The sequence below is a fragment of the Thamnophis elegans genome, chromosome Z (assembly GCF_009769535.1).
Source record: "Thamnophis elegans isolate rThaEle1 chromosome Z, rThaEle1.pri, whole genome shotgun sequence".
In the NCBI taxonomy this organism is placed as follows: domain Eukaryota; kingdom Metazoa; phylum Chordata; class Lepidosauria; order Squamata; family Colubridae; genus Thamnophis; species Thamnophis elegans.
In genome coordinates, this window is record NC_045558.1 from 26,601,756 (window position 1) to 26,614,755 (window position 13,000).

Consider the following 13,000-nt stretch of genomic DNA (forward strand, 5'->3'; position numbering starts at 1 on the left):
CACTTTCATGTATTTTCATATTTTCTTTATCATTAAAGGTAGACAATAGGTAGAGAAAGATATTATTTCTCATCAAAAAGGGGGTTGTTTAATCAACTACAGTTTCTAAATTTTGATAAGCTTTAAGTAACTACAGATACTTTCTTTGGCAACTAATTTAGCGGAAACCTTCAAACAAATTCTCTCCCCACAACCTCCCCAAGGAAAGGAAATACTATTAGGATCCTCTCTTATTTTGCTGCATTGAAGGAATGCTTTAAGTCAGGAAGTTTCTTCCAGAAATTACTTCTAAGATAGCTTTCTGGTGTTCATCTAGCTATAGGAAAGAGGGAATTGGGAGCCGAATCATAAGGAAAGAATAATATATCATTTTTTTAAAAAAGGAAGCTGAAATAATTTCTAATACCAAAAACTCTATGTCGAGGGTGCCAAGCTTGGTAACTTTAAGACCAATGGGCTTCAACTCCCAAAATTCCCCAGCTAGGATTGTTCAAATCACCAAGGTTGGACACCCGGCTGTATATTTCTACTGATTTAGAAAATATGCTTGTTAACTAAAAATGAAATCAGTGTTTTTTCCCAGCTGACATGTTGGAAAAGAAAATATTGAAAGGGACTCCCTTAATCCTACAACAATCCTATAAGATTGGGTCTGGATTCATTATATTTGCCAACATGTACTAAGGACTGTCCGAGATTCCAGTGTTCATAAGTATCTTTTCCTATGGCAAGAGTGGGGAAAAGTAGCTTGTTTTTTTCATAGGATATTGACATCTGGGTTTTCAACTCAAGAATAGAGCCAAAAGATTTGAAAGCAAAGTAGTGAAACTGTAATTCTGCCTGGGAAGAACTACTGGTACTTCCAGAGTTTTACAATGCTTTAGATTGGCTAATAAACAGTAAAAATCACAGGTTCTTCCAAAATCATTTTTAAAGCTGTATTTATTAATAACAGATAACAAAATATGAATAATACATGGTGTGATGCAGCAATAAAAACGTAGCCAACTGTGGGAATTAATTATTTTTTTAAAGAAGCATTTTACACATGTGTAGTCAGAATAGATTAAGTTGTTTTTGGTTAATAAAATGTCTGTATAATTTAAGCAATAGTTGGTTAATAATTCTAACAATGGATTAACTATCTTAGATAATTTGCACTTTTCTGGTTCCTGTAGATATAAAAATGCATTTATTTCTTTTTCTTTATAAAACAACAGTTTCCTAAGATAAAAACATAACAATTTAGGCACATGCAAAAGAAAGAATGTAAGAAGGATGGCATATGCTGATGCTTTATTTATTCTTGGCTGCTAGAGGTTTACGGCTGATCTTTTTGGACTTGTCATTGTTCTTTTTTGGAGGTTCGGGATTTGCCTGCATGTGTCTTCCATAAAGGCTGCAAAGAGATTACACAAATCACACCGTTAGCCCTATCAGTAACTCAGCGCTTTCAACCCAGCATGGAAAACATTTTGTCTAATAATGTCATTTTTTAATGAAAAACAATTCACCCAGTTTTGAAATTCCCTATAACATACAAATCTTGAAATATATATATTTGCATCAGAGCTGGGAGGAAAAAGGAGACAGCAAAACAACAGGGAAGGCAAAATAAGAAAAACTTAAAGTCTTAAAGGTTTGGAGACACTGACAAAAATTGGATTAAACTAATAAGACAGAATGGCGATATCAAGGAAAGTGAGCTTGCAGTCTAACTGGAATACTCAAGGGCTTGATAAAGTGACACCAAGCAATAGTGCCAGCTTCTCACACATGATGGATTGCTGGAAAAGAGCTACCAACACATCAATGCCACATTAATACAGACCCCCTGATTAAATGTTGACGAAGTATCCTGCAATTAAGATTGCTGGCACTCACAAGAAAGCTAAATAGACTCTAAGCCTGAAAGGATTTACACCGAACACCAGAGAGCAATTAATGGATAATTTATGAGTAATTCCTACTTAAACTAAAATTAAAAGCCTTCAAAACAAACAGGATGCAAATGTAAGACTTGCTCTGTTGACAAAGTGTCTTTTAGAGGTTGTTTGAGGTGTCAAGAGAGAAAGGGTTCTCTAAACTTTTTTACTTGGACAACAGCCATACCAATCATAAAATATGGTAACAAAGGCAAGCAAAATCTGGTATCTGTTATATATCATACATATGCCACCAAGCTCAGCATATTCAACCTTCAAAACAAATGTTTATATTGACACTCAGAGAGGATAATACTTGGAAACCTTAATAAGGTAGATTCATACATACCATATGTGTGTTTCATCCAATTAGTTCAGTAGATTTTGATTAAATTTAAGGAAACAGAAAGGGCCTATTCTGACAATTCCTTCCCTAAAGGGTGGTGTCTATCTTGTTGAACATGACTTCTTACTCACATCACTTAGGAAAAAGGTAAAAGAAATTGCTCAATATATAAGTGATAAGTTCTTGAGATGTAAGGTTTAAAAACTGTACTGAACTTCCTAAATCAGAAAGGTGCAAAAGGAGGATATCCCAATGCCCAGAGCCAAGGTGGCACAGTGGTTAAATGCAGCACTGCAGGCTACTGCTAGATCAGCAGGTCAGCGGTTCAAATCTCACCGGCTCAGGGTTGACTCAGCCTTCCATCCTTCCGAGGTGGGTAAAATGAGGACCCAGATTGTTGGGGGCAATATGCTGACTCTCTGTAAACCGCTTAGAGAGGCCTGAAAGGCCTATGAAGCGGTATATAAGTCTACTGCTATTGCTATTGCTATTTCCAATCTGTCATTCACTGGTTATGCTGTGGCTTCTAGAATTCTGAAAGGCCATATCCCAATCATTTGCAAAGGAGGTGTTGGGGAAGGCAATGTTACCAAACCTGTTATATATTAAGGAGATACATATATAGCAATGGCACCTAAACTTATATACTACCCCATAGTGCTTTAAAGCACTCTCTGGTTGGTTTACAAAGTCAGCATCTTACCCTCAACAATTGTTTTATATTTTACCAAACTTGGAAGGATGGAAGGTTGAGTCAACCTTGAGTCATGCTAGTATCAAACTCTAGGCTGCAGATAGTTTGCCTGCAGTACTGCATTCTAACCACTACGCCACCAGATGCATGTTTGCATCTGCATCTATCCATCCATCCATCCATCCATCCGTCCGTCCGTCCATCCATCAACCACCCATACAATAGTCCTCAATTTAAAGCAGCTTGTGATCCAAATTCCATTGGCAATTCTTAAATGAGTCACCCCAGATTTTAGGGCCTTTTTGTATGATTCTTAAGCGAATCATTTCAGTTATTAAGAGCCACTGTAACTTTAAACAGTTGCTAAATGAACAGTTGTTAAATTGAGGACTATCGATATATGATTCTCAATGGTTCCAAGGCACAACTCTGACGACTCTTAGTCAATTTCTGACCAAGATCTAGATCTAGTTTTGGATTCTGAAGCAAAACTAATTGAAGTATAAAAGTTCAGTTCTCACTGTGTTACAGTTTCTGTCCCAAGCTTCTCTTCTATCATGTCACAAAATTGAAAAAGGATGTTAATAATTTAACAAAGGGACTCCGTAGCCAGACCTATTTGCAATTTCAGAATACAAAATATAGCTTCCTTTCGGTGATTTTGTTGGAAAAAGATGATTATTGAATAGCAATGATAACATGGCTGCAACAATAAAAACGTCCTTTACAATGACATGTAGAATGCCAAAATGCCAAAATGACAGAATAATGCCAAAAGTAATTGTTTATAGTGTGTGGGTGCATTAACTACATTGCACTAATAATGTATTAGATCTTTACACTACAGAAACACAGAAATGGAAAAAATCAGCTTTTCCTGAACACAGGTAGAAGTGGGAGCCCCCCACCTATGTTGGTGAATTGAATTTCTACTGATAAGAAGTTTTTGACAACTTAAACATAATCTGCTTTCCTGTAACTTTTTTGCTCATATTATGCATGGCAATTTTTATGTAGTAGTTTAGTTTAGTTTTGGTTTATTTGTATGCCGCCCTTCTCCAGGGGGACTCAGGGCGGCGAACAACTCAAAGGGGAAAGGGAACATAAACAACATTACACAATGTCTTCAAGTCCTTGAAAGAGAGGCTAGCATATCTCTGCTTTATCCTTTCTTCTGAAAGCTACAAAACAGGCAGGTCCCTCAGCATTTCTTTGTAAGACTTAGAATCTGTTCATCTGGATTCATTCTTTATGGATTCATTCCTCAGAGGGCAAGACCGAAAGTTCAAGATTAAAACTAGAAGGAAACTGGTTCAGAAAGGACATCTACGCTATTAGACAACAGAATGAGACTGACAAATGAAGTCACAAGCGAAGGATGGTCATCTTTTAGGGTGCTCTAGTGAATCTTGCATTGAGCTAAGGAGGTTGAATGAGATAATGATCTCTGATGCCTTTTTCAACTTTGTGAATCTAATATTTGTGACCCTTCTTTACATCTGTTCTTTTTTTTTTAATCTTACAATTTGTTGCCCGTGCATAGTAATGTCTAATAAAACTGTATGCAGAATATAGTGGAACTTATACACCCAATGAATCAGAAATTATTAGAGCTGTTCAAATCCTTTAAAACAGGTGCTTTGGAATGATAGCAATGAATACAAAGCACCTCTTTTTGAATTATTAAAGCAGCCCTGTCATTTTACAGACTCAAGTGGAAACTATTCCTGGCTGATTGTACGTGTCGGTCTCCAGTGGCTGTGCATACACATGCAGACAGAGAAACCGCTACCGGTGGTTTATGTATGCACAAGGAAGGTGAGCATGCAAGGAAACTGCTAGGAAATCTTTGAAGCATTTTGTGTGTGTGTGTGGAATATGTGCACAGATTTAGAGATCATACATCTATTGATGAAGCCTAAAACTGCATTTGCCTTTTCAGCAGTCTTATCATTGTGCTGACTCATACTCAGCTTGTGATCCAATACGTTTTCAAAATGCTTTTCAAGTGCACCATTTCCAAATCTTTAGAAGCAGGAATTCTCTGTGGAGTTAGGACCCACCTATAGATTTCCCAGACAAGAAACTAAAAAGATATTGGTGCTATAATTGCAACTGAAAATTGGCAGAATCTTTCTAAATCACTAGAAAGTGATATGCAGATTTCTTATTAAGGCAGTGGGTACACTGTTTTCCAGATTTTAACATGAATCTGAAAATATGTTTTTTTACAAATAAGCATCTTGATTAAATAAGTTTTTTGTAGCTTTTTTTATCTTGGTTATAGAGGTGGTTATAAATGCATACTTGCTGAGAAGTCTGCTACTAGATGAAATATGCAAATCTTTATTTTATTTTTTTAAAGGTACCTAGTTCGCTAAAGAAGCTTGTTGTATTCCCTTTCCTGCCCCACTGAGAGTAACAAATGAGGGTACTCTGGCTGCAACAGCAAAACTAACAATAAGGGAGAAAGATGCTCATTAAACTTCATCATTCTGTCCACTTTAATGATGCCTTTACTTAATAAAAATTCCCTGAACAGTTGCAGGGGTATTAGGCAAGGCCTTTGGTTATGTATCAGAGGTCTGAGCTGTCAGTGGCAAAGATGCAGTTCAGGAGCTGCATTCCCAAGAGGACAGGGCAAATACAACCTCCTTGTAATAAATGCAGAGAGAATCAATAACTGCAGCTTGGAACATTACTTAAGCATTTAAGGAAATAGGTGATCTGTCTAAATTAAAGTATGAAGTGCTAAATGCTACAATTTAAAACATAAATCACCATATTTGAAACTCTCACACGTTTCAGCTATAAATCTTGTTATTTGTGCTTGTAACTTTTACGTGGTATAAAAGGAGTGGGAAATATGGAAAATACCTTGAATGAATTTTCCCTTCCTCTCCACTTAAATATTTTGCTAAACGCAGCAACAGCCACCAGCTATGTTCTCTAACATAATAGAATAAAGAGAAACAGTGACCCATCCAACATCTGTACAAATTCATTTGATATGCCAGAGACAATGTGTGATATGTTTATGCCTGGATTTGTTTCATCTATCTGAATGCACAAGTGTGTTATTAACTATCTGATAACATATTTATTTTAGGTTATGAAGATCCGGCAGTCCATTAGAAACAGCAGCCTTAAATTCTCAAAATTCACTTCGCAGGGATGTTTTAATGAATGTTTAGAATAATACAACTATGTGGTGCAAAAATATTTGTAGTAAATAATAACCAAACCCATGCATTTCTGCAGGAACTCATGATTCTCCCTGACCATTTTATAAGCCCAACAATTCTGTTAGCTAGATTAGGTTGAATGAAAATGGAAGGGCTGGTGAGTCTTATGGTTGAATAGGGATTTAAAGCGGCTTTTCCCTGATCCAAGTCCAACATTCAAACCAGAAAAGCTCATTATCTTTCACTTATACTAGAAAAATGATGGGCAATAAAAAAGTAAGTGCTAAAGGATATGGATGCACAATCATTTTCTCTCTTGTTATCTTTCTGCTCTGAGTAAATTATTTGGAAGTAGCTCGTCTCTTTTTCATTTTCCTTCCTTTCCAATTGATAATCCCTTTAAATCATTCATGGGTGATTTAGTTATTATCCCTTTATTTACTCTTTAATCACTTATGAACTGGATATCATGGGCACTCTGGATCTCTGTAAAGATAATAAATTTATGAAAAGGACCCACTTCTGGTAGATGATTGATCCTGAAAGCTTTGTGAGTGTGTGAGAAATCTCCTAATGATTTGGCAGGCAGTTCTGATTTGAACCTGTTGCTTTTTTGGCATAAGGATGTAACGTAAGCTCTAACTGAGATTACCCCAATAAGGATCTGCTCCCTGTTTTCAGAAGTGTTATGAAAAACAAAACATACGAGAAGATGCATAGAAATGATACTGGCATAACATCAACAATGAATATAACTGAGGACCGGGGAATATGTCCTACACAATACAGAGCAAATCATGCAAACATCTTTATTCTTAGTACATTTGCAGATTTCTGCTCAAGGTGTTCCACAATGACCCTTCTGAGGAAGAATTGGCCTGTAAGGCCACTGTTATTTTATCCTCTCAAATTACTCAAGATTAAAAGAATACATTGCTTTGTAATTTAAGCACTGCAAACCAACATTCTCAAATCAGAACTGCCTGTCAAATCATCCCCAGTGGATGCAAGGTTTTTGCACTTTTGAGTTTAATATTTTGTACTGTCTCTTTAAGATTAAAAAAAAAAACATTTACAATTTACAAGCCTAGAAGTCACTGGCTGAGCTTTCCTTCAATCTGTTTAAAAGAAATGAAACTACCTCTTCAGTTTTGTAAGGTATTTATTTATTTTGTAACTTTTTGCAATAGACAGCAAAGGAATGACTTTAGATTTTAAAGTTGTTTCCAAACAGTTTAAAGACTAAGGCTTGGTGAAACTGATTAAGGAAAGATTTTGAAATGAATTAGAAAGAGAAAACCCTGGGAAAAAATTCGGCTACTTTAAAGGAAATTTTTGATCTGTGAGTGAATGTAGTGATTGAACTTCTTAAAACTTTACTGGAACAAAATATGGTTATTGAAGATGAACATAGCACTTTGAAGACAACTGAAATGGACTTTAAAGGAGACTTAAAATTACAACTTACAAGAAAGAGATGGAAATAGTGGATCTACAGTGGATCTGGATGATCATTGAAAAATCAAGAGATACACAAATAATATACCCCAAGAACAATGCGAACTATCCTTTTGAATTAAAAAATATTTACTGAAGTTACTTCATGAAAAGTACAGTATAAATGGACTTTGATAAAAATGATAAGTTCAACAAAAGAAACCAGACAAAAGAGGAATTGAATTTTTATCTATGGGATTTAAGAGGGAGGAAGAAGGGGAGGGAGAATCACAAAAATAATTGCTATTGTTGATTATGTTGAATGCTTATCTGGATTGGATAGCTTCTTTTTTCGCAATGTTCAATGATGTAGTTGATTAGTTTGTAATATTTATGTTTCTACACTTTGGATATCTAAATAATGGCTTATTATTTCTGGTAATATTTAATAACTTTAATTATTATTATAGTTCATTCCAGTCAATCAGATGTTTAGACTGGATTTAGTATTTTTATCCATCTATGAAGTCCTTCCTACGGACCTGAAATAGGTATTATTATTATTATTATTATTATTATTATTATTATTATTATTAATAATAATAATAATAATAATATCAGCTGCTCTTTCTCAGATTTTTTTTTGAGCAATCAAACTCTCCTTTTTAAAGCAGTGAGACACTTTTATGATATAACTGTTCCAAAAATCTGAAGGGCATTAACTTTAGCATGCTGCAATGTACTTCCCACAATACTTTTGGAGGGTCGGTACAAAAAAATACCAGATGAGCAGAGATTATTGTGATTCTGTGAACAAGGGCTAATTAGAACTACAGCTCATGATCAGTTATACTGCATCTTCTATAAGGATTCATGGACTCACTTTATAATACCTCATCTAATAAAATACTGCAAAATCTCTTTTATGTACAACTGCTGTTATCAGATCAGTACGAAGTAGTTTCTTTGAATATGGTCAAATTTTGTTATATTGTATGTAAAATTAGGCAGACTCTAGCCACCCACTGATAATGTATCACTAATCATAATATATTATTGTCTGTTGTTATTATTATTGTTGCTGTTGTTGCTTTATTTGTAATGCTGGTCTGTGATTATAATCAAAACTGAATTGAATTGGAATAGGTATTATTATGGTTCATTGCATAATCAGCCAGATCTTTGGTGTAGCATTTTTATCCCACTCATCAATTGTTATGAGGGGTTTTAAACTGTATGGAAAGGGAGATTATATATCTCTCTTGTTAAGTATTTTTGTTAATTTTTATTGGACCTTTGTTGAGCAATAAGACAGCCGAAGGTTTAGACATGAGTTTATAGAAAATAGGATGGGATATGGAATGACGTATCTGGTTATAATTTAAGAGACAGCACTAAATTGTTAATGTGGAATATGCTTGCTGGGACTGAAGGGGAAAATTTTCTTATTATTATCTTTTTTGAGGGGAGATTTTTTTTTCTTTCTTCCTAGGTTTATTTCTTACTTACTGTTAGTATTAATGCTTAATAAATTAATTATACAGATACAGAAATTTTCTTTTTTTCTTTTCTAATGGCAAAAAAAGGACCACAGATTTAACAACGTACTGTATTTTAGAAGGAATTTATACCTTTTATTGCATTCTCATGAACGCCACTAAACGACGCAAAGCTAAAAATGAAAAATGTAAGTTACCTTTATCAACCTAAAAAGGAGATAGTCAAGTGTAATCGAGTCAGGCTCAAATCCCTTGGTAATTTTCCTTTCCAATCTTTTTTTTTTTTTTGATGTTTGAACAGAACTTTTTTATTTTTCTTTAAAAAAAATACAAATATGTCATCATTTGTCAATCATTAAGACATTGAAGTACAATTTTTTTTTTGTTGTGTGTACCCCTCCCTCCCTCCACCCCCCCACCCCCCTCCTCCTTCCCCCCCCCCCGACTTCCCAGAACCCGTACACGGTATGGATTTTTAACTAACACAGTCTAAAATCTATTGAGAAAAAAGAAATAAAGAAATTAATGACATTCTAGATTGACCTTAGCTTCTTCTTACTGAACTGACTTTTAACAGTTTAAATCATTTCTGATCTTAAGCATAGGCTAACTGGAATTTCTTAGTCCCGTATTTATTTTGTATATAGTCAATCCATTTTTTCCAGTCTCGTTTATATATCTCATTTGAATGATCTTTGAGATATGCCGATATTTTAGCCATTTCAGCTAAGTTTGTTACTTTCAATGTCCATTCTTGGATTGTAGGCAAGTCTTCCTTCTTCCAATATTGCGCCACCAACAGTCTTGCTGCAATTATCAGGTGCAGAATCAAATTGGTCTCTACCACTGTAAAGTCAGTACATATACCTAGTAAAAATAACTGAGGACTAAACTTTATCCTTCTTTTAAAAACATTTTGCATGACCCACCATATTTTTATCCAAAATGCCTTAACCTTTTGGCAGGTCCACCATATATGATAATATGTAGCATCGAGAGAACCACACCTCCAACATTTAGGCTGTACATTCGGATACATAGAAGCCAACTTTTTAGGATCTAAATGCCATCTATAGAACATCTTGTAAAAATTTTCTCTCAGATTTTGAGCTTGTGTAAATTTCACATTTCTTACCCAGATTCTTTCCCATGTATCCAACATTATTGGTTCCTCAATATTTTGAGCCCATTTTATCATACAATCTTTAACTAATTCTGTTTCCGAATCCATCTGTATTAATACATTATATATCCTCTTTATATGCATTAAGCTTTGATCTCTTATTTGTTTAAACAGATTATCCTCAACTTGAATAAAATCAATTTTTTGATCTATTTTCCACCTAGCCTGTAATTGCCCATACTGGAACCATGTTTGAACTACCTTCTCCTCTTTTAATACCTCTAAAGATTTTAATTGTAATACTCCCCTTTCCGAGGTAAGAAGCTGTCTGTAAGTAATTCTGTCCTGTTTTTGTGCTGTATTCATATTTTCAATTGCGTGTCTAGGAATTGCCCACATGGGTATCTTGTCATTTAATTTATATTGGTATTTCTTCCAAACCCGCAATAAAGCATTTCTTAAAATATGACTTTTAAAATTCTTATCCAATTTTTTGTTGAATAACAGGTAAGCATGCCAACCAAATACCAGATCATGTCCCTCAATATTCAATATTCTATCATTGGTTAAATGAATCCAATCACTAATTACAGATAATGCCACTGCATCATAATATAGTTTTAAATTAGGTAGTTTCAATCCTCCTCTCTCACGTACATCTTGCATTATTTTCATCTTTACCCTCGGCTTCTTTCCTGCCCACACAAATTTGTTGATACCCTTCTGCCATTTTAAAAGGTTCGCATCTTTTTTAAGTATAGGTAGCATTTGGAAAAGAAATAAAAATTTTGGTAAAATGTTCATTTTCACTGCCGCTATCCTACCCAGCAAAGATAAGTGCAATTTCTCCCATTTTTTCATCTCTGTCTGTATGCTATGCCAAAGTGGTTCATAATTATGCTTATATAATTTCCCATTTGAAGTTAAAATGTTAACTCCAAGATATTTGACTTTTTTAACTACCTCACATCCTAGCATCACTCCTAATTCTTCCTTTTGTTTAATATTCATATTTATAGCTAATATTTTGGTTTTTCCTAAGTTTATTTTAAAGCCCGACACTTGACCATATTGATTAATCGTATTCATTAAAACCATACTGGATTCCTGCGGTTGTTCCAATATTATTATAAGTCAAGGACTACCTGTATACTTCCTTTCCAATCTTAAATCCACATTTTAATTGGCTTGCCCCCCTTTTTGTTGTTGTAAAAGCCGAAGATTATAAAGGGAGTTATTGACAGATTTCCCTATTTAGCACACACCTCCATTATTAGCTAATGTGAACATCGGAGCTCCTTCCCCTCAGATACACAGTATAAGATTGTGTCAAAGTAACATAGATGGAGGGGTGTGGCTTTCAAAACAAAGTTATATGATATTAATTACAGGGCAATGTAGGTAACAGAGAAGGCATCAGCAATTTTTCATAGCTATTACCAATGTAAACAAGGTGGACTGGGAGTCCATGTTGGTGAATGTCCCTTCCTGTAATGAATACACATCAGTTAAGTCTCTCTCTCTTTCTCTCTCTCTCACACACACCCCTCTCCATTATTTTTATTACAACCCTCCCCTCTTATTTCTTATATTTTGAAATGGCATTGTAGATCAATCCTCCAGCTAATTACCTTGTTTTAACTGCTTGGAGATAATCATGTACTAAAGATGTATAGAGTGCCAAGTAGGACACTGTCAATTAATGGGGGTGGGGGGGCACCCAATTAAATGAGAGTATAATGAACTGTAATAACATTGAAACAAGAGGACCCTGAATTCCTGCAACAGGATTAAAGATCCTTGGGGTTGCATCCCAGCCAAAGAAATTCTTCCCAAGGTCCAGTGATTTCAGGTTGAGTCCTATAGGATCACAGGAGGAGAAGGGAGTCTTTTCAGTCCCTTCATTGTAGAATTCTGTGTTTGCAAAGTATAGATGCTATCTTTGTTTGTTTTAATGTTTAACAGCATACTACAAAGTTCCTTATAATAGCCCTCCATGCCTTCCAGCAATGAACTCTAGTCACTTGCTGGCTATTCACAAATTATGTACAAAATATAGATTACAGGAAAAATAGCAGTCTACATCAGGATGCATTTTTTATTAACTTGACGTGCTTGTCTGTTACATTCAAGATACATTTCAATCGTCTCTCCCCCCCCCCACAATTTTCTATACAGCTCTATAGAAGTAGCCCTCAGCATGTGACCAGTGATCATTCAAAAGTTATGATGGACCTCCCTGGGATACTTACAACTCTATTCTGAAGTTCTGAACTCCCCCTGCAGCCATTTGGCTTCATTTCAGGTGTTGAGCAACTGACCTGTATTTATGACTGTTTGCAGCATCTTACAGTCACGTAAGTATGTTTTATGGCTTTTTTTTTTGCTGAAAACTGGCATTTATTTTCAGTTTTCCATGACCATGGTTGTTACTTTACAACCACAACATTCAGTTAATGACCCCTCCAAGGTTGTAAAATCGGGTCACTTACATGAATGACTCATTTTATGACCATCACAACTTAATGGGCAGGCTCCATTATGGTAGTAAGTCAAGAGCTATCTGTAGTAAGGCTAATTATAGATGTAGGTTGTGGTTGCTTTTTAAAATGTATATATTTATTTATCAAATTTCTACACATTCAACCCATCTAATCTGATTATGGGTGGTTTAGTATTGCAAGGACCACTTTCTCCAATTAATCACTAGTTGGGTGATTGGGAGAATATGTTTAAAATTCCTCACTTCCTTAATGTGCTTTTTCTTCTCTACTGATATCTCTGCACTCTG

At 35.1% G+C, this 13,000-nt stretch overlaps 1 protein-coding gene across 1 annotated transcript in view; it reads right to left on the reverse strand.

Moving 5' to 3' along the window:
* Positions 1 to 924: 924 nt before the first annotated feature.
* RSU1 (Ras suppressor protein 1) overlaps positions 925 to 13,000 on the reverse strand; it is a 94,071-nt gene continuing 81,995 nt past the window's right edge. Inside the window, exon 9 of the mRNA XM_032238270.1 lies at positions 925 to 1,399. Within this exon, the coding sequence (XP_032094161.1) occupies positions 1,297 to 1,399 (103 nt within the window). The 3' untranslated portion in view covers positions 925 to 1,296. The remainder of the gene's footprint in view (positions 1,400 to 13,000) is intronic.